The sequence below is a fragment of the Muscardinus avellanarius genome (genome assembly GCF_963383645.1).
Source record: "Muscardinus avellanarius genome assembly, chromosome: 4".
Classification (NCBI taxonomy): domain Eukaryota; kingdom Metazoa; phylum Chordata; class Mammalia; order Rodentia; family Gliridae; genus Muscardinus; species Muscardinus avellanarius.
Genome location: NC_137789.1, coordinates 131,140,970 through 131,168,247, shown reverse-complemented (window position 1 = coordinate 131,168,247; position 27,278 = coordinate 131,140,970). Strand labels below are relative to the sequence as shown.

Here is a 27,278-nt window from a genome sequence, read left to right as displayed (position 1 = left end):
AGGGCCGGTGCACACCAGGCCTGCTAAGCGGTGGCCGGGAGGATGGGGATCTGGGGGTGAAACTGCTGCAATACTGGAGTGGGGGGCGCACGGGGAGGCTGCCCTGGCGGAGCCCGGCGGCCAGAGGGCCCTCTGCCCGCAGAGCCAGGCCGGCCCGAGGCAGGCGGCCAGAGGTGGAGGAGGAGGCCGCAGGGAAGCTTGCTGGGGGAGGGCCGGGATCCCGATGGTGGGAGCTGGGATCTTCTCAGACCCTCCTCTGAGTTCCCCCTACCGAGCAGGACAGCAAGGAAAACGAGGCATCACAAAACCCTGTCTGGGAGGGTCTATTCCCAACAGCCTCAGCCTTTGGGTAAGAAAAAGTAGAACTATTGTCCACTGAAAAGCGCCCCGTGTTTCCAGGAATGTAACATTAAGGCCAGTGGTGCCTGTGGCCAGTCTGAGAGCTAGGTTGCAGGATCTGCGGGACCCTAAGAGCCCTTGGTCTAGCTCCTCCCTGCTTACAATGGTTCCATGATAAGCTTTGTATTTATCCCTACCTTTTTATCAAAATATAAATGAAGCTGTGTGTGGTGGTGCACGCTTGTAATACCAGCGTTCCGGACAGGAGGATCGTGCTTCACGGCCAGCCTCAGCTACTTAGTGAGGCCCTCCGCAACTCAGTGAGACCCTGTTTCAAAATAAAGAATAAAAAATAGGGCTGGGGATGTCACACAGATGTAGAATGCCCTGGGTTCAATTCCCAGTACCAGATAAATATATATATATATATATATATATATATATATATATATACACACACACATACATACACACACACATACACACATTTTTAACATATATATTTAACATATATATTTAACATATATTTAACAATATGCGTGAATCTGGAGCAGTGTAAATCATTCTATTCCTCGAAGAAAGGAAGCTGGGAAGGAAAAATGAACACCACCACCCTCCGGTGGCTATGAGGAGCAGGGTTTGTCCCCTCCTTTCCCAGGGAGTTTGAGGCTTAAGTGACCAGCAACGCCAGCACTGGAGCCAGGTCTGGGATGTTTTTTCTGTTCATTTGCTGCCATTCATGGCGGCCTCTCAAGACACCCACTCTTCCCTTCTCATGGAGGCTGCCCAGCAGGGGCTACTGACCACAGCTTGTCTCTGAGTGGCCCACCTTGAAAGGATAGCTCACAGGAAGAAAACGGGAGGTGGGAATCTGTTTGGGGCCACCTGCTGGCTGGGTTCATGTTCTCCACAGGAGAAAAGGAAGAGGCCTGTGACCTCTCACCCTCTCAGCCAGTCCATCCAGGGCGGGTGGGCAGCAGCGGGACCAGCACCTCCGCTTACCCTCATTCTTTCACGGTATCAAGCATTTGCAGGACTGAGGATGCTGCGTTGCTGTTCCCTGAGCTGGTCTCCGAGCCTGGCCGCCACCACCTCTTCTGGACCTCTGGCTGACTGGAAGCGCTGCTGTGCGGCTCGCCAAGGTAGACGGCCCTGCCGTCCTGGGGCAGACACCACTCTGGGACTATGGGAAGCAGACAGCCTGGTGTGTAGACTGACCTCAAAAACCTCCCTGATGTCACCCTTGCCTAACACGCGGTAGTGCTTGGCAATCCCATCTCCCTGCTGTGGGCCCTTAGTGCCTTGGCCAAGTGCTCCGGCTTGGAGTCGATCCGCCAGCTGGAGATCTGGGGTGAACACAGTGAGGGCCGCTGAGCTGGGCCAGCAGAGGTACAGCAGAGCCGGCTGAATCCTGGACCTTGAGATGCTCTGACCCTCCTGGGAAACCACGCTCCCTCTTGTGCAAAAGTTAGGGCTGAGCTTCCGGATCCTCTTCACAGCTTAGCCCCACATAGTGTGGTCTCATCTGAGCTCCTTGAGGGGATTTGAAGCCAGAGGCTAAGGCCTCTAGCCGCAGCTCACCCGGAGCTCTGGCCTCCCAGTCTCAGTCAGGTTTCCGAAGGGTTGAGAGCTGCAATGTCTTGCTGCTCTGGAGGCCAGAGCAGCTCTGGGTGAAGAAGCCACTCATTGTGAATAATAAAAACTGTTTTGTATGCAAAAACTTAAAACATGCGGCCCGGAGGGGAGCAGTGTGGGAGGTGGGGAACGGGGTTCTGAAGAAGCCATGGCTAAACAGTTCTGCAGAGAACCATGAACGAGCCCCCAGGCAGCCTCAGTTTATACAAGGGCAGGGAGCTTTTGAGTGAAGTGCCTTTAGTGTTGACACGGGTCTCAAGGCTGAGCTTTGGAGCATTTTTTTTTTTTTTAATTGGAAGGACACAATGCCTGGGCTGCCCAGAGGTGGAGTCACTGTCTACTGCCTGGGAGAGTGGCATGGCCCCCGTGGGCAGTCCACCATGTCCAGGCCAAGATCTGGGCCCCATCCTTACATTCTTTTTTAGTAGGCTCCACGCCAGTCCCATGCTAAGGAAGAGGGGCTCCTGGATTACCCAGAGGAAAGAGCCCCAGCCTCGGCACCTGCCTGGGTTCTGAGCCCAGCTCTGCTGCTTTCAGCTGTGCCGCTACCTGTGTAGCAGGGAGTAACAGGAGAATGTCACTTCCATTAGCTTGCAATGAAATACACCAGGAAGGCCCTCCCGGTGGTGCCTCATGTGCAGAAAGGGCTCTGTGAACGTGGCCTGGGGTTAGGATGCTCTTTATGACTCAGGCTGAGCTCCTGGATGCGGGGGACCAGGGGGGACCTTGACCCTGCTTCTCCCTGGCAGATGAAGTGTGTTTTGGTGGCCACCGAGGGTGCAGAGGTCCTCTTCTACTGGACAGATGAGGAATTTGAAGAGAGTCTCCGGCTGAAGTTTGGGCAGTCAGAGAAAGAGGGAGGAGAGGTGAGTGGGGCATAGGCTATCCCAGGAGGGCCGGGCGGGAGGGAGCAGCATGCTTACCCCTCCTGGGCCAGCCTGAGGAATTAGCAGGGCATGTACGAGTCCCCCGACCCTCACTCCCCAACGTGCATCCTCAGAGGTCAGCCAGTGAGGGCAGGAGGAGGTAGATTTTTAACCAAAGAACAGAGAAATTTGTTATCAATTTCTTTACCTAAGAAGTTTAGCATATTCTTAATGCGTAATTTGTCTACAACAGTAATATGGTATAATTGACATACCATTATCCATACATATTAAAGTATACACGTGGATATCCTTTGATGTATATATACCTGTGATTCCATTATAATCATTAAAAAAAAATTATAATCTCGGCCTTACTACCCTACCCTCTAGCAACCACTGACCTGCTTTCCAGCTTGATTAGTTTGTACTTGATAGAAAGGAATCTTACAGTGTGTGTTTGGTTTTTGCTTTGTGTTATTTCTGTGTTTTGGTCTGGTCTCTTTCATTCAGCATAATTCTTGTCGATTCATCCATGTCGTAGCACCCATTCATTCCTTTTCATTGCTGAGTAACAGTCTATTGTAGCAAGAGCGATGAACATTCATATACAAGACTACATGGACATATGCTTTCATTTTGTAGTGGGTAAATGCTTAGGATAGAATGGCTGGATCATTCTGTGTATGTTTAACTTTTTTAAGAAACGACCAACCTCTTCTTTCTTTCTTTTTTTGGCAAGCTTAAGCAATTTTATTATTACAAAGGTAGAAAGAAGGGACAGAACTATAAAGCACTGCATCAGAGAGAGGGACGCAGTGGAGTGTCTTGAAAGTAAGACACTGGAGTTGTGAACATAGAACAGTTTTTATAAGGATGTATTATCTCCCATCCTGTTTACTCGATAGTCTATCTGCCCCTGACCTGATGCATGTGTGGGCCCACCCATCACCTTCAGTGCAAGCCTTTGTTATGATTATAAGGATTTACTATCTCCCGTCATGCTTGACCAAGAAATGACTGACCTTTTCTAAGTGATTGCATCATTTTACAGTCTACTAGCCGTATGTGAGTTCCAGTTCCTCCATATCCTCACTAACACGTAGCTACGGCCAGTCTTTTTCATTTTAGCCAGTGAGTTCCAGTTCCTCCATATCCTCACTAACACGTAGCTATGGCCAGTCTTTTTCATTTTAGCCAGTTTAATATAGGTCTACCAGAATCTCGTCATATTTTATTCTTTATTCTTCAGTGATGAGCAATTTTGAGCTTTTTTTTTTTTTTTTTTTTTTTTGCAGTACTGGGGATGGAACCCAGATGCATTCTACCTCCAAGCTACATCCCCAGCTCTATTTTCTTTTCATAATCTTTATTTTGATACGGTCTCACTGGGTTGCAGAGGGCCTCACTAAGTAGTAGCTGAGGCTGTCCATGAACCTGGATCCTCCCATCTCAGCCTCACAAATGCTGGGATTACAAGCGTGCACCACGACTCTTGGCTTGAGAATCTCTTCATAAGCTTATTTGTCATATCTTTTGCTCATTTTTTATTAGATTCATTGGTTTATTGTATTATTCTTAATTAGTTTTTAAAGTTTTCGATACAAGTATTTTATTGTATGTTTTGCAGGTGTTTTCTTTTCATCTGTGGCTTATCTTTGCATTTTCTTAAGCTATCTAAGAGCAGAAATTTCACTATTTTAATGACACTAAGTTTTCATTCTTGCTTTTATAGATTATATTTTTTGTGCCTTAACATATCATTGCCCAGGCCAGGCGTGGTGGCGCACGCTGGTAATCCCTGCACTTGGGAGGCAGAGACAGAAGGATCGTGCAGGTTCGAAGCCAGCCACACACGCTGGCTTAGGAGACCCTGTTTCCAAATAAAAATGTAAACATTGCCTAGCCAGGCGTGGTGGCTCACGCTTGTAATCCTCGCGCTTGGGAGGCGGAGACAGGTTTGAAGCCAGTTGCGCTGGCTTAAAAGACCCTGTTTCCATATTTTAAAAAAATTATAGATCTGGGAGTTTAGCCCAGAGGTAGAAGGGCTTCCAGGAACCCCAGTACCACAAAAAAAAAAAAGAAAGAAAGAAAGAGAGAAAGAGAGTGATAAGTAAAATAAAAAATTAAATGCGAGTAAAATAAAAATAAGTGAGTACGGCGGAGTGTGAAAAACACGAGAGGGGTCCGGTACACATGGCATGTAAAGTTTTAATGGCACGGCTCTCCTGGGGATCAGGGCGAGGCACCGTGGGGCCCGCGCGCCTGTCCGAAGCTAGAGGACGCGGGCTCTCCTTTTAAAGGCATGCATCTCACGAGATGGGGGGTTTACTCGCGGGAACGCCCAATTCTCGCGGGGTTTCAGCCCCTCCCTTGCCCTGCAGAGGTCATGTGACACAAAGTCACATGAGTGCAGGACCCAACTTAACAGAGAGAAGGAAAGAAATCATTGCCTAACCTAAGAATTTTCCCTATATTTTCCCCTGGAAGAAGTATATTTTGAGGTTTTATATTGGACCTAATAATCCACTTGGAACTCTTGAATATGCTATGCGCTATGGATTAAAGTTTTTTACTTTTTTATTTTTTGCATAGGAAATCCAGTTAATATTACTTTTGTATTCCTCACAAATAGTTTTTCTTTTCACTTATATAATTTCCACTCTGAATTTTAAAGAAGGAACTTTTTTTGGATTTTTTCTAGATGAATTGTATTGGAATGTAGTGGTCGGCTTCTGGCCTTCCTGCCTCGGCCCGGCCTGGCCTAGCGGCCTCTCCGTGCCCTCTGGCCCTAACAGGCCTAATCTCCAGGAACCCACTCCACTTCAGCATGTTAACTCACCATCAGCAGTGCTGATATGCTTGGTACCAAGTCACTAAAAAAAAAAAAAAAAAAAAAAGCATCAGCGGTCATGGACATTCAGGTGATTTTATTTAAGCTAAAAATCAGATCTCTTAGGGTTTTTTTTTTTTTACTTTCTATCCATTAATACATCTAATTTTTAAGTTAAGAATTTGTATTTCCCATCTATAACTACTGTTTCAACTAGATACATTTAAGAAGCAAACTGACAGTCTTCCCTTCTTCTTTATTAAGAGCCCAGCACAGGAACAAATTCCTGATTTTTTAGTTCCTAAATGACTGAAAGGAAAAAAGTCTTTAAAGTTTTATTTTTAATGTATGCCACACTCATTTTTTGGTCTGATCATATAAATAACATGAGTTAATTGTAGGAAATTTAGAAATGCAGAGAAATAGTTTTTAAATGACCCATAATTCCACTGCCCAGCACTATTAGCTTTTTAATATACTTGCTTTGAGTCTTTATCTTTTATATAGTGGAAATTATACCACAGTCACAGTTTTATTTCTTGTTTTTTTTTCATTTGCCATTGTATCAAAGTCATCCATCCATTTTGCTAAATGATCTCAAAAGCATAATTCTTAATGGTGTCATTATACCCTATATGAATAAATGTGTCGTCATTTATTTAACCATTTCCCTAATGCTGAACATATATATTGCTTCTAGTTGATAATCACTATTGCTGTAGGGGACATTTGTGCTTGAATTTTATTCCCTAATTATTTAATATTATGATTATTCCTAAAAATAGAAATGAGTCAGAAAGCTATTCAAAGACATCATAGCACTTTATAATTCCACTAAGTAGTATATGAGAATGCCCCCTTACATACACTAGAAATTCTCGTCCCCCCAAAAAGACGATTCTCCCTATACCTGTAGGAAAAGCTACTACTTTTGCCTGGAGTGGTTTACTTTTTCTTTTTCTTTTTTTTTTTTTTCAGTACTGGGGATGGAACCCAGGGGCATTCTACCTCCAAGCTACACCCCAGCCCTATTTTTTATTCTTTATTTTGAAACAGGTCTTACTGAGTTGTAAAGGGCCTCACTAAGTAGCTGAGGCTGTCTGCGAATCGCAAGAATCATGATCTTTCTGTCTCAGCCTCCCAAATGCTGAATTACAATTTTTAATGCTACTTGGGAGGCTGAGATGGGAGGATCACAGGTTCAGAGCCATCCTTGGAAAGTTAGTGAGGCTGTCAGCAACCTAGTGAGACTCTGTTCCGAAATAAGAAATAAAATTGAGCTGGGGATGTAGCTTGAGGGTAGATGGGTTCAATCCCCAGTACCCACCTCAAAAAAAAGAAAAAGCTACTACTTTTAAGATGAGTTGCTGTACACAATCATATTTTTAAGTATCTTTTCTAGTAATATAATTTGTGTCTGTTTAAAAAAAAATCACAGAATGTGAATAATTCAGCCAGCATTTGTTCTTGTCTCTGTTGAAAGATTTCCATTCAACAAATATTACCTGAGAACCTAGTAGGTGCCAGCCTCGGGGTAAAGCAGTGGTGTCCCTGCTCTGCTGGGGCTTAGTGTCTGTAGAGGGATGGTGTGCAGTGAACCCAATGGCAAGCTCACACCGGGATAGGTGGACCAAAGACACTGGGCAGGGTGTGGGAAGGAGGGCGGCGGGGGACCCAGGCGGTCGGGGCCAGATGATGCAGCGCAGCCCCGTGACAGCTGCCTGGCTGGCTGCCGGGCTGGACACACGTGAGCCTCTGACTCTGGAGTATGTTGCAAGAAAACATACACAGTGCCGCACGTCACGCTGGCCGGTGCCTGGTTCTTTGTCCGAGGCCAGGGCTTCTGCAGCCTCTGGCGGTTAGCACCCGTTCCCATGACACCGCGCCCTTCGCCAGGTGTCAGTTGAGTGTCTGAAGTCGGCCTGGCGAAGGCCCTTTTTCCCTCCTGGATTGAGAATTGGATCTGCAGCCGGTCCCCTGGCTCCCTCCATGGCTATTTAGGCCCCCAAATAATTTACCCAGTTCCTTTTTGTTTTCATTTGTTGTTCTGTTTCTTTTTGTGGAGGGCAGCAAGAACTGATGAAGGAAAAGCTTGTCAAGGCAAATACATACTTGTTATGGAAAACAGGGAAAACACAGAAACATAAAATATGGGGGGGGGATCACTCAATCCTTCTACCTAAAAGTAGTAACTTTGGCAGCATTGGCTTAATATTTTTGATACTTTGTTTCTTCTATGCATTTTAAATACAGAGCATTCATATCCTTAAAAAAATGTAACATAATGGGAGAGGAATCTTCCATGTCATTAAAACACTAATGTCTTTGCATAACCATGTAGACTCTCCATTATTTTGTTGTGCTGTTTTTCTAACCATTGCCCTCGTCCTGGACATTTACAGGTGTTTTCAGTTGTTTGCAGCTGTAAATTATGCTGTAGTGAACATCTTTGTGCACGTATGTTTCCTTAGGATAAATTCCCCAAAGAAGTCCATGCTAACAACAGATGGCATAGACTTCGGTATGTGTATTAGACATTCTTAGAATTGGCACATTCCCAATTAAATGCCCCAAACATTCCACTGTGGAAATGTGGCCAAATTCTTCAATGTTTCCTTCCAGATTCAGAGTCTCATCAGCAGTTATGAGGCTGACCCCACCTTCCCAGCCACCACCCAAGGTGGCGGGAACAACTTTTCATCCCCTCCCAGGCAGGCGGGGTGCTGTGGAGCCACAGTGACAAGGCCTGGGTCTTGGCCAGCCCTTCATCCCCAGAGCCTGGCACACTCTGAGCAGCACTGCCCTCCCCCTTGCAGCTCCCCGCCCTGGAAGACCAGCTTAGCACCCTCCTGGCCCCAGTCATCATCTCCTCCACGACCTTGCTGGAGAAGCTCTCAGACACGTACACCTGCTTCTCTACGGAAAATGGCCACCTCTATGTCCTTCACCTGGTGAGTGTGGCTGCGGCCCTTATTCCTCTTCTCCCCACTCCATGGGGAGCCCGTGTGCCTTCCCTTGTCTGGGGCTGTGGACTCCTTTGGCAGGTAGGAACTGCATGGAATCGAAAGCCCCTGAGACCCAGGCCTCCCTCAGTCGTCTCTTGAGTTGGCGTGGAGGGAAGGAGCCCCCAGTGCTGGCTGACGCAACCCACTGCGCCAACAGTTTGGAGAATGCCTGTTCATCGCCATCAATGGAGACCACACTGAGAGCGAGAGCGACCTTCGGCGGAAACTGTGCGTGCTCAAGTACCTGTTTGAGGTGCACTTCGGGCTGGTGACCATGGACAGCCAGCTCATCCGAAAGGAGTGAGTCCCCGAGGCTGGGCCCCGTGTCCTAGGCTGAGCACCCTCACAGGGCCAGCAAACGTGCCCAGCCTGTGCATCTGCGCTTCCCTGCCTGGCCCTAACTGCGGCCCCGGGTCCGAGAAGTAGCTCTTGAAAGACACTGAGAGACCATCTTGGGCTGAGACCCTCTCATTTTACATATGGGGAAGCTGAGGACAGAGAACTTGAGGAGCTTGCTGGGAGCCATCCAGTTGGTTGATGGCAGCATCCCGTCTAGAAATCTGAGCTCAGTATCCCCAGTCCAGGCTCCATCATTACCAGCCTGGTCTGAGCTAGTCCTCTCTGGCCTCCCAAAGGAGCTTTAGACTCTCCTTCCAGAAAAACATGTGCCCACGCACACAATCCTGTGATACTGTCTGAAGGGGAGGAACGCAGAAAGGGGGTGGCTGAAATGTAGGCCTAGAAGAGCCTGGTGCAGGTGAGATCACACCGGGACGCCCTGAGCCCTGAGTTTCAAGAGGACATGAGCAGATAGGCAGGCCGAGGTGCACACGGCATCACGGTCTCAAGTCATTTTAGCCCAGGTGGTTGCGGTCTGTGTCAGCGGTGCAGGCAGGATGTACCATTTCCCAGGGGTGCAGGGCTGGTCAGCATCCACAGAGCTGCACTCAGTTTCAGATAATGGGCTGGAGGTGTGTGTTTTCAGGACCCTGTGGGGGACATGAGGGGCACAGGAAATGCAAGCACCTTCCTGGCTTCCCGCAGCTGCCTCCTATGTGTCTATGAAGGGAAGGAGGAGCGGGGTCCTCAGGGCTCCGCCCATCCCTGCTGTGAGTCCCCTCGCCTAGCCGAGCCTGCCTCTGGGCACACAGCCCCCGTGCTGTGCGGCTGGCCCACCTACGTGGTCACCAGAGCTCGCTGGCTCTGACGCTGACCAGGACAGGGGTCCTCTGGTTGGGCTTGAGGTGACCTACCTTCTCACAGGCTCTGGCTCCTCCCCAGGCTGCGGCCCCCCGACCTGGAGCAGCGTGTCCAGGTGTGGAAGCACTTCCAGAGCCTGCTGTGGACCTACGGCCGCCTGCGGGAGCATGAGCAGAGCTTCGTCGTGGAGGTGACTGGGGGGCATAGAGGCCACAGGCCTGGGCTGTGGGTTGGGGCCTCCAGCTCTAAGACATATTTTCACCCTAATGAGTGAGGGCCAAGGCCGACCCTGAATTTTACATATTTGTCCAGCGTTGTTCTTCCCTGACAGGTGGACTGGGTGCTGTGATGGGCTTTCCATCATCATGGTACACAGCTATGTCAGGGAAAGACAGACTTTTCAGTGCAGGTTTGAGGCTTACTATGTATTACTGAAATCTCTGAAAACGACCCATTTGACTTCTCCCCGGAAAAAAAAAAAAACCTAAAGTGAGCTGAACAGTGGAAAGCAGTGAACTAAAGCAGCAGCAAAGGCCGGTGTCCCAAAGGCCAGCTCTCCCAACAGCACACAAAGCAGCTGTCCTGGGCGCGCTGGCCCCGCTTGGCCAGGCAGAGGGGCCAGGGTGGCTCTGGGCAGTCGCTCCCCAAGGAGGCAGTCATACGTGCTCCCAGAGCAGCAGCTCCCGCTCCAGCGTGCGTCTGCATCATCCAGAGGGCTGGCTGAGCATGTGTAGCTGGGCCCGTTTCTCACGCGGTGGCCTCGGAAGGGCTCTGGAACTGGCAGTCCTCACGTGATCTCCAGGTGGCGCTGAGTGAACTGACCCAGAAACCACACTCTGAAGGCTGCTGCTTTGGAGGACAGAGTAAGATCATCACAGGTTCCGCTTTCGGTTAAAGAGAAGCAGGTACAAAAGAAAATAAGCCACCACATCTTGCAGGAGCCAGGAGAAATCAGGGAATCAGTTACCAACAGATTTAGATCCCAAGGACCTTGATATGTTAGTCATTAGGTACAGAATATAAAATAACTGAAATTTTTTTTTTTTTTTTTTTTTTTGGTGGTACTGGGGTTCCTGGAAGCCCGTCTACTTCCAGGCTACACTCCCAGACCTATTTTATATTTTTTTATTTGGAAACAAATAAAACAAATAAATAAATAAATAAAACAAATAAATAAATAAAACAAATAAAACAAAGCGAGGCTGGCTTTGAACCTGCGCGATCCTCCTGTCTCTGCCTCCCAAGCGCGGGGATTACAAGCGTGCACCACCACGCCCGGCAAATAACTGAAATCTTAAAAGGCATAAAAGGTAGACTCACTCCAGGTGTGGTGGTACACATCTCTAATCCCAGCTGCTCAGAAGGATTGCAAGTTCAAGGCCAACCATGGAACTTAGCAAGATTCTGTAATAAATTTTTAAAAAATGAAATAAAAAGGGCTGGGCGGCGTCTAACTTAGCATAACACCCTGAGTTCCATCCCCGGTACTGGAAAAAAAACAAAACAGTAGAATCACAAAAATGAACATATAACAAGAGACTCAAAAGTAACTAGACAAATCTGAGAAAACCCCATGTAGATATTTTAGAAATAAAAAACTCAAGAGCTGAGTTAAGCAGATGAAATGTAGCTAAAGAGAGAATTAGTGAACGGGAGGCTGGATCTGAAGGAATTAATTCTCACACTGCCACTTCTCCATTCCTCCAATAGTATACAGCACCCACTGTACACTAAGGCGGTCCTTGCCCTTGAGAGGAAACCGTTTGTACGTGGATATTAATACAGTGAAGCCTCGTATGTGTCATATTAGGCTTCCCATTAAAGGCTGTAGCGGTATAAAGGACCCGGTAGTCAGCTCTTTCTCAGGAGTCAGGACAGGCTTCTCACGGGAGGTGACCTCGTGGAGTTAGGTTAGGATTTAGGCTCTTGCATGAGCCCGCCAGGCCTGGCTCAGCTTCCCTGCCTATCTCACTTCAGCCTCTTGTCGCTCCTCTCTGAAGCTCTCTATGCACTGTCACATGTGACTCCTTTCAGTTTCAGAAAGACTTTATCTTTAGCTCTGTACAATATGTTAGTCATTAGCTACATGTGGCTTTTGAATACTTGAAATGTAGCTAGTCTAAATTGAGTTATGCCTTGCATGTAACATACACCAAACTCTGATGACTTAGCACAAAAAAGGAATGTAAAACATCCAATTAACAATGCTTTTCTATTATACATTGGTAATATTTTAGATGCATTGGGTAAAAAAAAATACATTTTAAAATTAATTTCATCTGTTTCCTTTTTGCAAGAATTTCTAAATGATACATAGGACTTGCATTCTATTTGGGGGACAGAATTGCTCTAAACTCCCTGCGCCTCAGGGCCTTTGCAGCTGCTCTTGCCTTAGCTGCCCTCTCCTCTCCCTTCCTGTCTCTGGCAGGCTTTCCTGTTCCTAGTTTAGAAGTCCCCTCCTCAGGGATGCTGCTTTGAACACTGTAGCCAGGTGGGCCTCTGCTAATTTCCTAGGTATTGGTATTTCCTGCTCGACACATATTTCAGGTGGCACTTATTTTGTCTGTTTTCTTGTACATTGTCAGCCTCACCACTAGAGTGTGAGAGTCCCAGGCAGGCCGGCTGTGCCCGGCTGAGTCTCTCTACTCCCAAGTATCTGGCCCCAGGGATGACTCGGTGTGGACAGGCGGATGTGACCATCAGCCCAGGCTGGCACAGGGGAGGGTGGTCGGTGACGCAGCTTCCTCCGCGCCCCCACCAGGCCGTGGAGCGGCTGATTCACCCCCAGCTCTGCGAGCTGTGCATAGAGGTCATGGAGCGGCAGGTCATCCAGGCTGTCAACGCCAGCCCCCAGCGCGGCGGCGAGGAGGCGCTGCACGCCTTCCTGCTCGTGCACTCCAAGCTGCTGGCGTTCTACTCCAGGTGAGCCCGAGGCCCCTGGCCTGCCTGGCCTTCTTGTTCCCTCCTGCTGGGAAGCAAGGTCTCGGGCCTAGACAGCCTTGAGACCATCTCTTTGAAGCCTTCCCAGACCCTCTTCTGCAGCCCTCAGCCTGCCCTTCCCTGAGGCCCTTCCTCCAGAGCACTGATGGTGGAAGCCTGCAGTTAGGAGGCTCTCCCTTTAAACTGTTACTAGTCCCTAGGGCTTTCTCACTGGCAATTTTATTTTTGTACAACCAAGATTTATTTTAAAAATTAAAGAATTAATTATCATCACAGGCAGTTTTATTTTTGCACAAACAAGATTTCTTTCTAAAAATTTAAGAATTAATTATATTCATACCTTGCCTGTCTCCGGGAAAGACTGAATCGTCTGCGATGCTCCTGGAGGACGGGCTAGGCCCCAGGCTGTCCGCCCCCTGCCCCTGGGGGTGGGCACGTGCTGACTGGCCGCCTGTTCCCTTCCCTGCAGCCATGGTGCAAGCTCCCTGCGCCCAGCCGACCTCCTTGCCCTCATCCTTCTAGTTCAGGACCTCCATCCCAGTGAGGCCACAACAGAGGATGAAGATGCCCAGGTCTCGGGGAAGCAGGAGGGTGGTGACCAGGGAGGGAGACAGCTCAGAAAGCCTGCCTGAGGGTGGTGGCCAGGTCCCCAGAGACCGTGTTCCCTGTCACATGTGGGCGTGATTGGGCATGACCCTGCTCCTTTTGGATGGAAGGGGAGTTCTGGAATGCACATGGCCTGGTGGGTGAAGTGCAGGTTCATGGAGTTTGAGAGCCATCCTTACCAATGGGCTGTATGAGCTGGGCAAGTGCTCCCCGCCCCCACCCTGTCCCTCATCTGAAAGGGGATGCCAGTGGCATCACCCTCGCAGGGATGTCAGGAGGGATAAAGCAGACGCGTCACACAGAGCCGATGGTGCCTGGGCATGGTGACCGCCAGTGTCGGCCCCCCATGGATGTTGTCCTTGTCGTTAGGATGCTGCTGGTTTGGCTACCAGTGTGTTCTGGTTTCAGTGGTTCTGGAGAAAGAACAGATCACCAGACTCAAAGTATCCCTGGCAAGTCCAAGGACCTGTGCAATAGAGCTCGGTGGAGGGCCCGGGAGGGATGGCTTCTCTGTGAAGTGCTGAGAAGCAGAGGAGGGGGTGGAGGAACCGAGTCAGGCATGTGCTAACTAGTGGCCCCTGCCCCCTCGCAGCCTTCCCCACCACGGAGGCCCAGGAGCAGCCAGAACATCCCCGTGCGGCAGGCCTGCAGCCCCCACACCACGGGCCCAGCCAGGGGGAGTTCTGCAGAGACGGTATGTGCGTGAAGGAGAGGACTGCCCTGCCTTGTGTGGGACCAGGCCTTTCCTTCCTCTTGCAAGAGAGCAGGGCAGGCTGAGCCAGCTGGGAGTCTCCCCTGAGCCACCCTCTCCCCTCTCAGGACACAGACAGCTCCTCCCTCCCTGAAGAGTACTTCACACCAGCTCCGTCCCCTGGCGAGCAGAGCTCAGGTGAGGCCCAGGCCCTGCTGCAGCATGAAGGCGGGTGCCATCGGATGGCCTGGGTATCATCGGGTGCCGTGTATCCCCACAGCCTGCGTAGGAATGAGCTCTAGACAGTGCTGTGCTCTGCCATCCCTGCCAGTCTCAGCTTGAATGCACAGGCCCCTAAGACCTCTCAAGTGGCCAAAAGCTTTTTATGACATGCTGGTTTCACTTAAAAACTGATCTAAATGTGTATCAGCTTCATCTTTTTTGGGTAACTAATAATTAAGTCATTGAGTAAAATTAAGTATTTGACATCAAGTCAAATACTTACATTTTAAGATATAAAACACGCTGTCTCTGCAGTTTATTACTCTACCTATTTTTCCAAAGTGTTTTTCTAACAGCCAGGTGGGAGCAGTGGTTCTTTCCCTGGCTGCAGGAAAACAGTAAAAATAAACTATTAATATTCAAAATGTTATTAACATATTGCTTAAGAAAGTAGAGAAACCAAAATCTAGACTGTCATTGTCAGCACAAATGAGCATGAGATTTACCTCTAAAGTTTTGAGGGTAAAAGGAAGGACCCTGTAGTTCAGATTATCTGATAGAAGAAAGAAAGCCAGGGTTGCAGAAGGAGGGCCTTTTTAAAGAACTATGTTTTAAAAGAGTTTGCTGGGCGAGCCAGGCATGGTGGCGCACACTCGTAATGCCAGCATTTAGGAGGCTGAGACAGGAGGATCATGGTTCAAAGGCAGCCTCAGCTCCTACTTAGTAAGGCCCTTTGCAACTCAGAGAGACCCCGCTTCAAAATAAGAATAAAAATAGGGCTGAAGATGTAGCTAAGAGTTAGAATGCCCCTGGGTTCCATCCCCAATACCACACACACAAAAAGCTTCTCCCCCAGACCCCAGCTGCTTTGGCCCTGGTACTGCAGAGGTCTCCTGGCACTGGCCAGCTTGGAAAGGTGGCTTTACTGGGGCTGCAGCACCCTCCTCCTCTGGCAGCCTCCATCCGGCAGCAGGCAGCTGTGGATGGAACTGGAGGCCCCTGGCTCCGGCCCCTCCTCACACGCCATGGGGCCTTCATTCCCATGGTATTCATGCTGTTGACTTACCTGTGGCCTCCAGGTAGCACCATCTGGCTGGAAGGCGGCACCTCCCCCACTGATGACTCTCAGGTGAGCGTCCTGGGTTGGCTTCCCCTCCGGTGACTCCGCCAGCGGCAGCACCACCATCTGCCCCATCTGCCATTGCTGACAGCTCCTCACCCGCCCTGGTCAGGGCAGAGGACAGCAAGGCAGGGCTGAGAGGAGAGCAGGGTTTGCAGGTGACCCCTCGCCTCTTGGCAAATCCCCACCTTTCCCATGTTCTGGGGAGTGAAAGTCTAACTTATGTTTTGATATTTAAAAACAATAAGAATGTAAACATTTATTATAGAAAAATGAGAAATACAAAAGTCAAGTATGGAGAAGAGAATAAAAGGCACTCTCCCTCTCATTCTCAAAGCGAGATGAACATTTTGGGGTGTTTCCTTCTAGTCTTTTACTTGCAGTGATTTTACACACTCGTACTGCATGTATATGTACACACACTATATAGATGTTATTTTCTCTTATACATTTGGTTGCATGTACTTCATTGTACTTTTTTACTTAAGCATTTTTCCATGTACCAAGCACTCTTCAACAGCACGGTTCTTAAGGATTGTTGGAGAGTCTGCCCATGCGTATGTTACTATTTATTTAGCAAATCCCCGGAACATGCAGTATATTGTTTCCAGTTTCTTGCTGTTATATATATCTAGAGTGACATCCTTATAGAGAAATGTTTGTGGCATCTCTAATGATTTCCTTCATTCTCTAATTTTTCCCACTAAATGCTTTCTTACTCAGCCCCCCCAAAGGCTAAAGTCTTGCTTGTTTAGTTATTTTATGCCTCAGTTTCCCCAATTTGGAGGGCTGTCAAGGTGTCCGTGGATGATTGAAATGACAGGTGCACTGAACTTTAAATGCCTCCCTGTCATTGAGGGTGGGGGAGGGAGCCGTCCCCATCCCCCTGGTGTGTGTCCTCCTGCCTGCTTGTTCTATTCCTGAGCACCCCCCGCACCCCTGCCCACTGCCCTGCCCGGCATCCAGTGCCAACTCTGAGCAGAAAGGCCCAGAAGCAGCTGAGACAGACAGCAGAGACCTGGAGCCGCCGGGGCAGTTCCGACAGAGTGCAGGGATTTCAGGACTGGGGTATTTCAAAGCTGAGTGTTTTCTTATTCCTCTCAGTACACAGGATCGTGGGTAGCTACTGCTCGGGGAGGAAGCCCACATCACACACATCGCTGCCCCTTCTTCCTCCACAGATAGCTGAAGACAGTCTGCAAACACTGGCTCCTCGCTCCCCAGTGCCTTCTGGCCCCAGAAGGATCTTCCTGGATGCCAATGTGAAAGAAAACTACTGCCCTTTGGTGCCCCACACCATGTACTGCCTGCCCCTGTGGCCGGGCATCAACTTGGTGCTCCTGACCAAGGTACGGGAGTCCCTCGCCCTGCCCTGGCGGCGCCGGGGGCTGAGCAGCGTCCCACTGCAGCGCCCGTCCCCCACAGAGCCCCAGCACCCCGCTGGCCCTGGTCCTGTACCAGCTGCTAGATGGCCTGTCCCTGCTGGAGAAGAAGCTGAAGGAGGGCCAGGAGGCCAGCAGTGCCCTGCGGTCCCAGCCCCTCCTGGGAGACCTGCGCCAGAGGATGGACAAGTTCGTCAAGAACCGAGGGGGACAGGAGATCCAGGTGGGACCCAGAGCCCACGGGCACCAGCCTGAGAGGAGAGGGCAGGGCTGGCAGCAGGACCAGCTCAACCCAGGGAAGGAGGGTTTGTGTGCCGGCTTCCCTGCCTCCTCTTCATGGTGAATGAGAACAGAAACGCCCTCACTTACATATCCACTGCCTTTTTACAAGTGTGGCAGAGCATGAATCTGGTCCCATTCTAGGATGAAGAGGCAGCTGGGGCAGTTGGCCCATAAGCTGCTGCCAGGGTTGGGAGGGGAGTTTGAGTGCAAGCCAGTGATCTGCCCGACAGAGCGCCACAGCCCTAGAGCACAGAGCCCGCATAGGGTGCTGAAACCAAGAGCTGGGGGCAGTGTTAGCTGTAGTGCCCACCCACCGCCCCAGCACAGTCCATAGGGGTCACTGGGCTGATGCACACCGATGCTACAGGAGCAGAGGAATGGGAGCAGAGGGAGAGCAGCGGGAGCCCCAGGTGGCTCCTGGGGGGGGGGCAAGATGACGGGCATGACTGTCACCATGCCAGGTGCTCAGGCTTTAGGGAGAGCCACCCACAGCTGCGACTGCGAGGCCACCCAGTGCCACCCTCAGGCCACCTGCAGAGACCGCTGTCCCCAAGCCCCAGCCCTGCGCGTGCCCCTTGTCACTGACGGTATCTATGCGGCCTGCGCTTGGCCCGTGGAAGCTGCTGTTTTAAATGGAGCCTTGCGGGGTGACCAGGCCCTGTTAGGCTGCAGCCCACAGAATGCTGCCCAGGCTGCAGAGCCCGCGGGACACACAAGGCGGGGTCTCCTGGAGCTGGCACCCTCCCAGAGCCTGATCTGGGGAGGGGTCTCCCGGATCTCGTGCGGCAACAGGATCTGAAAACTGACCTGCTATGCTTCCTCCTTACAGAGCACCTGGCTGGAGTTTAAGACCAAGGCCTTCTCCAGAAGTGAGCTGGGATCAGCCTGGGAGTAAGTGATGGCCCTGAGGACAGGTGGGGGGCACCGGCCTGGGGAGATGGTCCCCAGAGAGGCAGGCTGCAGGAAGCAGAGCTGGAGGTGGAGAGCCAGCGGGCACGAGGACCCAGCCCCAGGCACCCCGAGGCCCGGCTCGCTGCAGCTGCAGCTCTGCTGGGGGCCACCCAGAGCCAGTACTTCCCCACGTTAATCAGCCAAAAGATGGGGTTGGCAAGACACTGCATGGCAGAGCACCCCGTGGGGCAAGCGGAGCCGCCTCCTGGCGCAGTGAGCCGCAGGGACGGGCCCTCTCCGTCTTCCCTGCTGTGACGCTCTCGCCTCCTGGTGCCCAGGCTGCTCCAGGTGTGTGGGAAGCTAAAGCGGCAGCTCTGCGCCATCTACCGCCTGAGCTTCCTGAGCACAGCGCCCAGCAGGGGAGGCCCGCACCTGCCCCAGCACCTGCAGGACCAAGCCCAGAGGCTCATGCGGTGAGTGCCAGCTCGGGCCCTCCGTGGCAGGAGCAGGGCCACCTCCCATCAGCTCTCACTCCCCTGCTTCCCACTGCAGCGAGCGGCTCATGGACTGGAAGGACTTTCTGCTGGTGAAGAGCAGGAGGAACATCACCATGGTGTCATATCCTGATGCCTGGACCCAGCCAGCCTGGAAGCCCTCCTGGCCCCGGGACACGGGCTCTGGGGAGGGAGGATAGCGATCCCACCACCTCGGCTCCTTTCTCTGAAGGAAAGCAATAGGAACAGTGCCTGGATGCCCTGGCTGTAGAACACTCCAAGGCTGGAATTTCAAAAATGCCCACTCTCCCACAGGTCCTTTATGTTGGTGGATACAGCCAGCAAAATGGTAATAGGAACCAGGGGCTGGTGTGGAGGGTCCTGTGGTCTGGCTGGTCCAAGAGGCCCGTGCCACCTTCCCAAGATTTTCACAGTGCTCAGTTGCATGTAAAAGATCTGAGAAGCCTACTGTGAGTGTGCGTTGCTGTTGAAAGAAGTATTTCCAAGATTTGACCCTTATGGAACACTAGTCTTATTGAATACTGGGAGTAAGGCAACTTCAAGCACCTTTTCCCATATTAAAACCTAAGTCTGCTGGGGCTCTGGTCTTCAGAAGGTGTGTGAGGGGGGTGCCTGGGGCCTCTTACCCAGCAGCGACTGCCCTTCCTGGGAGCCTGGTCCCTTCTTCACCGGGAGCCTTCCCAGCACGCAGGTGGGCGGGCGAGATGAGCGAGATCACTGTGAGGTGGGCTGCCGGCCAGGTGCCTTTGTTAGCTCAGAGCTCTGCTCACAGGACAGTTTAGAGGCTCGTATAATTTAAATTCACCCCCAGAAGTGACCGGCTGTGAACAGGCCATGCTCCTGTGAGGTCCAGAAGTGCTACTGTTAAATGTGCAGGTGTCGGGCGGGGGAGATAAAGAGGTCTTGAGGGCAGCAGGGACCCAGGGGCTTGGCTCAAATGGAAGCCTTGGGGAGGGGGCCTGGCGCCCTGGACACCACTGCCCAGAAGAGCTGGTAGTCTAGCGGCGGGACAGGGAGACGCCCTCCAGGGCCCCTGGCTCTTAAACACCTTAACTCATGCTCACCTACCTGGAGGACTTCCCCGGCCTGGTGCACTTCATCTACGTGGACCGCACGTCCGGGCAGATGGTGGCTCCATCCCTCAGCAGCACTGAAAAGACCTCATCGGAACTGGGCAAGGGGCCCCTGGCCACCTTCGTCAAAGCCAAGGTACCACTCCTCAGGCTCGGTGCTCCCTGCGCGCCGCGTGGGGTACGAAGGCGTGACCCCCACTCAGAAAGAGTGACCTACTGCCCTCTGGTCACCCAGTCCTTCACCCATACTGTACTCATCTGCTAGTGTCTGCACACCTAGTTCTGCCTGCTGCGAGCTCCTTCAGGACAGCTCTGCACCTGGGGCCACGTGGGTCTCAGCGAGCTGAGCAGCACCTCCTGGTGCATTGGGATGCACCTGGCTCGAGGAGGGTGCTCTCTGCATCCAGGTCAGGAGGAGATGGCCCACATGAGTAAACGCTCAACAAGTGTTTGTCGGGTTAAGCTGAAATAGAAAAGACTATAAAGGAAATCCACATGGGCATCTGAGTGTGTGTGTGTGTGTGTGTGTGTGTGTGTGTGCGCGCGCGCGCGTGCGCTGGGAATGAAGGCCAGGGCCTCACGCCTGCTAGGCAAGCACTCCACCACTGAGCTACACCCTAACCCCATCAGAATTTAAAGCTAGGTGGTTTCTACTAGGAAGCCGTTCTTTGGGAGTTTTATTCCCCTAATTTGGGGGAGGGGTCTGGAGATGGAACCCAGGGGCATTCGACCTCTGAGCTACACCCCCTGCTCTATTTTTTATTCTTTATTTTGGATCAGGGTCACACTAAGTTGTGGAGGGCCTCACTAAGTAGCCGAGACTGCGAACCGCAATCCTCCTGTCTCAGCCTCCCAAATGCTGGAATTACAAGTGTGCACCACCACGCCCAGCTTATCCCCTAATTTAACAGACACTTTCATGACAAACTCCTATTTTTATGTGCCACTTTCTAAAAATCTTTTGTTGTTGTTGTTCACATAAAGTGTATCAAAAGGTTAAAATAAGGGGGCTGCAGAAGGCCTGTGTTAAAATCCAAGCTCTGCTTCTAGCCATGCGGCCTTGGGCACAACTTAGCCCAGTGGCCAGATTCCTGTCTGTTAAGAGAGATAACGCTGTTTACATCCAGGGAATATTTGTAAAGCTTACCCAAGATGGTGCGTGTGAAATCTTTAGCAGAGCCTGTGGCACCCAACAGAGATGTAGTCGGGCCAGCGGGCCAGCGCCTGCACCCTCCACGGAGCGGCCAGGGCTCCCGGTGCTGCGGGTCCTCTTCCCTCGGCACACTGCCGCCCCTGAGCTCACTCTGCCTGCGCAGTTGTGTTCACCACATTCTCTGCATTATTTCAGATGCAATTCCTTGTGCCATTAATTCTTCATATCCACAGTTTTTAGCAACTCTCTAATAGTCCATCATGTGAATGTAACATAATTCACATAACCATTTCCCCCGATGTTTGAACTTTTCAGTTGTCTCCAGGCTCTTGCTGTTATAAATAATTCTGCAGTACACACCTTTCGTGCATACATCTGGGTCCGCATCTCCAATTGTTTCCTCAATATGGATTCCCAGAAATGGAATCACTAAGTCAGAGGGGAGGAATGTTTTTAAGGTTATTGATGTGTGTTGTCAAGTTGCTTTCCTGGAAAGTATAGCCAACCCATGTTTCTGTTTGCAGATTTAATTAAATAGTATATCGTGATCAGACAAAGAGTGAATCCTACATCCCTGCCTCTAAGGCTTTTAGCAAGGGCTCCAACTGAGCCTCTTCCCAGCCGCGTGGTCTCGGGCGGCCTGGGTGGCAGGCCCTGCGTGAGGCTAGAGAACTTCCCTGGGGAAGGCAGGGCGGGGGCGATAGCGGGGCGGAGGTGGTGCACAGGGTCTGCTGTTTCCATCCACACATCCTTGCTGGGCTTGAGCCCTGGGGCAGACGCTGCACCTGGCTAAGGTGTGCTGTGTGTTCACACATACTTCCCCAGCTCCTGCTATTGCGCTGTCCTCTCCCACGCCCGCAAGCGGGAGGGGGGGGGGGCTTTCACAGAGGGGGGCCTCCAGGTGGCCATGTCTTGATCTCCTACTATGTCCATGTCTGTTCACAACGTCCTGGGCTATTTTCTGGCCTGAAGGATCAATGTCTAATTTATGACTTATGTGCATAGTGCAGTTATATAAAGTATTTTATTTCCACTACAGCTGCAGGGGCGGCCCCTCCATCCATCCAGTACTGAGCTCCTGCTCTGGGCACAGCCCTGCCCTGGCTCTAGAGAGAGCCCGGCCTTAGGGAGCTGCCCAGACAGCGCTCCTGCTTCCCCCTCCTTCCCCTAATGGTCACCACCGCAGGGCTGAGCACTCTCCCCCCAGGTCTGGGCCCTGGTCCGGCTGGCACGGAGATACCTGCAGAAGGGCTGCACCACGCTGCTGTTCCACGAGGGGGACTTCTACTGCTCCTACTTCCTGTGGTTCGAGAACGACATGGTGGGTGTGCCAGCCGTGCTCCTGAGCGCTGTCCACTGCTGTAGCCATTGGACTCCTTTCCTCTGAACTGTGCTCCGTCTGTCTCTCTCTCACCTCTTCTTGTCCCTGGTGGAACGGCAGGTGAGCAGCAGGCCCCAGACCGTGTTCTGCCATCACCTGGCATTACTTTGCTTTGTGGTCCCTCCACCCACGGGCAGATTCAGGCCGCGTCCTGGTTAGGAGAAGGGACAGACGCCGCTCCGAGAGGGCCCCTCAGCATCCTCTCCTTTCTATAAAGTGGGGTGCGCTGCCACTCCCACTGTGCGGACAGGGTTCAAGGAAGCTGCCCCAGGCCTTGTTCCCCTCCTGTCCTGTGTGCCTCACTGTTCCACCGTGCGCCCAGGGCAGGCAGTCGGCTCTGTGGCCCCTCCCTCCCCTTCCCTCCCCCTCCCTCTCCCCTCCCTCCCTCCCCTCCCTCTCCCTCCCTCTTCCGCCCTCTCTCCCTCCCTCCCTCCCTCTTCTTCTCTCCCTCCTTCTCTCCCTCCCTCTCCCCTCCCTCCCTCCCTCTACCTCTCCCCCTCTTCTCTCCCTCTCCCTCCTTTCTCTCCCTCCTTTCTCTTCTTCCCTCTCTCCCTCCCTCTCTCCCTCCCTCTCTCTTTCTCTCTCTCCCTCCCTCCCTCTCTTCCTCCCTCTTTCCCTCCCTCCCTCTCTCCCTCCCTCCCCCTCCTTTCTCTCTCTCCCTCCCTCTCTCCCTCTCTCCCTCTTCCTCTCCCTCTCCCTCCTTTCTCTCCCTCCCTCCCTCTCTCCCTCTCTCCCTTTCTCTCTTTCCCTGCCTCCCTCTCTTCCTCCTCTTTCCCTCCCTCCCTCTCTCCCTCCCTTCCTCTCTCCCTTCCTCCCCCTCCTTTCTCTCTCTCCCTCCTTCTCTCCCTCTCTCCCTCTTCCTCCCTCTTTCCCTCCCTCCCTTTCTCCCTCCCTTCCTCTCTCCCTTCCTCCCCCTCCTTTCTCTCTCTCCCTCCTTCTCTCCCTCTCTCCCTCTTCCTCCTCTTTCCCTCCCTCCCTCTCTCCCTCCCTTCCTCTCTCCCTCTCTCCCCCTCCTTTCTCTCTCTCCCTCCCTCTCTCCCTCTCTCCCTCTTCCTCTCCCTCTCCCTCCTTTCTCTCCCTCTCTCCCTCTCTCCCTTTCTCTCTCTCCCTCCCTCCCTCTCTCCCTCCCGCTCTCCCTCCCTCCCTCTCTCCCTCCCTCCCCCTCCTTTCTCTCTCTCCCTCCCTCTCTCCCTCTCTCCCTCTTCCTCTCCCTCTCCCTCCTTTCTCTCCCTCTCTCCCTCTCTCCCTCTCTCTCTCTCCCTCCCTCCCTCCCTCTCTTCCTCCCTCTTTCCCTCCCTCCTGCTCTCCCTCCCTCCCTCTCTCTCCCTCCTCCTCCTTTCTCTCTCTCCCTCCCTCCCGCTCTCCCTCCCTCCCTCTCTCCCTCCCGCTCTCCCTCCCTCCCCCTCCTTTCTCTCTCTCCCGCCCTCCCTCTCTCCCTCTTTCTGTTCCTCCTAATGCTTTCTCCTCACCTGTCACCTGTGCACTTGTCATGACTCCAGTTCCAGTGGCCTCCCTCCACCCCTCAGCTCCTTGTCTCTGGTCCAGGCGCTCTGTCCCCTCCCTGCCTCTGCCCCTGGGACCTTGCCTCCTCGTCTGAGGGGTCTCGCTACCCCGTGGCCGCCACAGAGCTCCTGAGTGATGGCACCAGAACTCCAGCTCAGCACTCTTACCTGCAGGCTTCATCTTTGCTCTGTGCCTCAGAAGTGCTAGAGTTCCTTCACCTGTACCTGAGCCTCTGGGGGAGAGGGAATCGTGTGCTGGGTTGGCCCCATGAGGCAGTGGGATGCAGCAGAGCTGTGTGGTGGGCTGCGGGTTTGAAGGCTGGAGGCACTTAGCCTGGAGGGGTCCCTTAACATTGCCCGCCATCTCACAGCAGGGCCAGTGGCTGTGAGCTTCAGGTGGGGCACTTAGGAGGTGCTGTGGTGCCACCTGGCACACTGCCCATGTGTCCGACAGATCTTAGTTCCATCCCACCTTATTTGACCCTGGGAATTCCCATTTCCTTCAAATCAGAGGCTTGACTCCCCCCACCCCTTTTTTTCTTTTTTGTTACTGGGCATTAAAGCCAGGAACATTCTACCTCTGAGCTATACTCCCAGCCCTTTTAATTTATTTTTTGTTTGTTTTTGGTGGTACTGGGGTTCCTGGAAATCCTTCTACCTCCAGGCTACACTCCCAGACCTATATTTTGTACTTTTTTATTTGGAAACAGGGTCTCTTAAGCCAGGGTGGCTGGCTTTGAACCTGCACGATCCTCCTGTCTCCTCCTGTCTCCTCCTCCCAAGCATGGGGATTACAAGCGTGTGCTACCATGCCCGGCCCAGCCCTTTTTATTTTTTTTTAATTAATTTATTTATTTATTTATTTTTGGTGGTACTGGGGTTCCTGGAAGCCCTTCTACCTCCGGGCTACGCTCCCAGACCTATTTTATATTTTTGAAACAGGGTCTCTTACGCCAGCGCGGCTGGCCTCGAACCTGCGCGATCCTCCTGTCTCCGCCTCCCGAGCGCGGGGATGACAAGCGTGCGCCACCACGCCCGGCTTATTTTTTATTTTGAATCAGAATCTTGCTAAATTGCTGAGGGTCTTGCTAAGTTGCTACGGCTGACCTCAAACGTATAATCCTTCTGTCTCAGCCTCCCAAGTACTGGTATCACAGGCGTGCATCACCACACCCTGCTGACACTTGGCCCTTTGGGACCGCTTTGCCTGGCTGCCCCCCACCCACACACCCCGCCTGCCCAAGTCCTTCACTGACCCAGGGTCACCTGTGGACAGTAGTGAGAGCGCCTGAGAGCTGACCACCACACTGGGCACTCCAGGGACAGTCCCTACAAAGCTCACTGGGATTGTCTTCGCTCCCACCTCACAGATGAGCAAACAGTAGAAACAGGTGCACACATTCCTGAAGCACCAGGCACACAGGCCTCCCTTGGCCACGTGTCTCCTGTGCCCCTCGTCCCACCCCCACCCCACAGCCTCCCTGACCTCAGGACCCTCCCCCCCAGGGCTACAAACTGCAGATGATCGAGGTGCCCGTCCTCTCTGACGACTCTGTCCCCATCGGCGTGCTGGGAGGCGACTACTACAGGTAACTAACTGCTCAGGGCACGGGAGCCCCAGGGTGTCAGTGCCCCCATGGGGCAGCTCCAGGAGTGCCCACCTCATCCCGGAAGCTGAGTCCTGGGCAGGGGGCCCTGTGGGCTGGCCAGGTGTCCCGCTGGAGGAAGTGTCCGGAGAGCAGCCTGAGTCCCACCCATCCTGTTGGCAGGGTCTCAGCATCCCCGGGAGACCTGCAGGCCCAGAGCTTCCCTGCTGGCACCTCTTAGCTAGGACACCCCGGCTGAGGATTGAGCACCCCGAGGGTGGGACTGTGGCCTGAGGCCAAGCCTGGAAGCTTAGCTCAGTGAGGCGCAGGAGATGGTCGCCAGCCCAGGGCCTAGGCTCTAGTGGGAGGATTGAGGGTGGGATCCAGGTGCCCTGGTGGCTCAGAAAGGCCCCGGTCTGGGAGATCCCGTGGCCTCACTCCTGAGTCCTGTCCTCTGTTTCCCCCAGGAAGCTCCTGCGCTACTACAGCAAGAGCCACCCATCTGAGCCTGTCAGGTGCTACGAGCTGCTGGCCCTGCACCTGTCAGTCATCCCCACCGACCTGCTGGTGCAGCAGGCCAACCAGCTGGCCCGGCGCCTGGGGGAAGCTTCCCGTGTCCCCCTGCCCTAGGCCAGGCGCATGATGCCCCTGTGCCTCTTCTACAGCCACCCTGCTGCGGGTGCTCCCCACCCCATGCAGAGAACCTGTCCCTACAGCCTCCTGAGGACATGCAGAGGCCCCAGCACAGCCTGGGGCTTCTCCATCCAGCCCTGGACCACCCTCCTCAAGGGGTGACAAGCAAGCCCCCAGATCCTCTCTGGAGGGAGAGAGAGACCACGGGCTTCCTCCAAACAGCAGCTGAGGGAAGGAAGGCCAGAGATGGCAGGGCTCCTCTCTGTCCCCAGGAGAGACGAAGGGAGTCCCTAGTGCTTGGGCCCCCTGAAGACACACACACACACACACACACACACACACACACACACACACACACGCACGCTGTTCTGAGTAGAGGAAGCTACTTCCTAGTCCCCATGAAAGGGGCTCCACTGGCCGGTTTGAGTTCCAGCACTACAGCCCCCTCTGCAGCTCTGGGCTTAAATACTGTCTCTGTTTCCCCACATTTAAAGTGATAACACCTACCTCTCAGGGTGGCCAGGAAAATTACCAAAGACATGGTAGGTGTTTAATAAATGCTGGTTGTTGTTATTCTCCGGGCCCAGTGTGCCCGTGCTTCTGGGCACTCTCGGTAGCCCTGGGAAGCCCCTGCTAGGTCCTGGCCCCTCCTTCCCTGGCCTGTTTCTACCTCGGGCTCCGGCTCTAATCTCCAGACACTGGTCCAGAGATTCAGATCCACAAGGTGGGTGTGAAGGCCAGGCTCCGGTGTTTGTAGAAGCTCCCCAGGCAGTCCGGTGAGCTGCATTTCCCAGGGGTACGGCCCCGCTCTTCTAACCAAGATGTTCCCACCCCAGGTGGGCACAGGGTGAACCTGTCAGATCACTGGGATGCTGAGTGGCTGTTCCCACCAGGCCAAGAGTAGAGCTGGGTGGATAAAGCAGTACCTGCCCCAGAAAGGAGCGGATGCTCTGGAACCCACGCAGAGCGGCCTGCCGTGTCTGGATCTTGGGCAGAAACACATGCAAAAAAAACTAGTTTGGGGAGCAGCTCTAGGGAGAGCAGAGGTGCTGAGAGCTCAGGTCCTTAGAAGGCGGTGGTGAGGAGCAGTGCCCTGGAGATGGCCGTGTCTGTGGTCCTCCTTATATGGTGATGTTACGGGTGGAAACTGAAAAGAAAAATATCTGGTGTGGAAAATTGTTCTGTTAGATAGAATGATTGATAGAAGGGCACAAAGGAAAAAGAACTGATCCTTGAAGTCTATTACCATTTACAATAAATACTTTTTAAAAATAATAATAATATTTTCTGCTACAGCATCTCATGCAGATCTTGAGAAAGCTCGATCAGGGGACCCGCAAAGGCATAGATCCTCCATGAAGTATGTTTAGCATTCCCTTCTTCAAAAAATTATTTTAGGATTATTTGGATCAATATGTATAAT

At 52.4% G+C, this 27,278-nt stretch overlaps 1 protein-coding gene across 6 annotated transcripts; it reads left to right on the top strand.

The window, feature by feature from the left end:
• Positions 1–2,723: 2,723 nt before the first annotated feature.
• HPS1 (HPS1 biogenesis of lysosomal organelles complex 3 subunit 1) lies at positions 2,724–25,852 on the top strand (the record flags this gene model as incomplete). Of its 6 annotated transcripts, none has more annotated exons than XM_080695199.1 (18): positions 2,724–2,840; positions 8,490–8,624; positions 8,836–8,978; positions 9,960–10,068; positions 12,640–12,800; positions 13,288–13,390; positions 14,017–14,118; positions 14,244–14,313; positions 15,417–15,466; positions 16,639–16,806; positions 16,883–17,062; positions 17,951–18,012; positions 18,351–18,485; positions 18,565–18,625; positions 19,587–19,736; positions 21,961–22,074; positions 25,143–25,225; positions 25,690–25,852. In XM_080695199.1, 18 exons carry the CDS (start codon positions 2,724–2,726, stop codon positions 25,850–25,852), a joined length of 2,106 nt encoding a protein of 701 aa, XP_080551325.1. The 6 variants fall into 6 exon arrangements, with proteins under 6 accessions (XP_080551325.1, XP_080551324.1, XP_080551323.1 ...); XM_080695198.1 differs by having other exon boundaries at positions 15,417–15,472; XM_080695197.1 differs by having other exon boundaries at positions 13,288–13,412; positions 13,997–14,118; positions 14,244–14,347; positions 15,421–15,472.
• Positions 25,853–27,278: the final 1,426 nt, after the last annotated feature.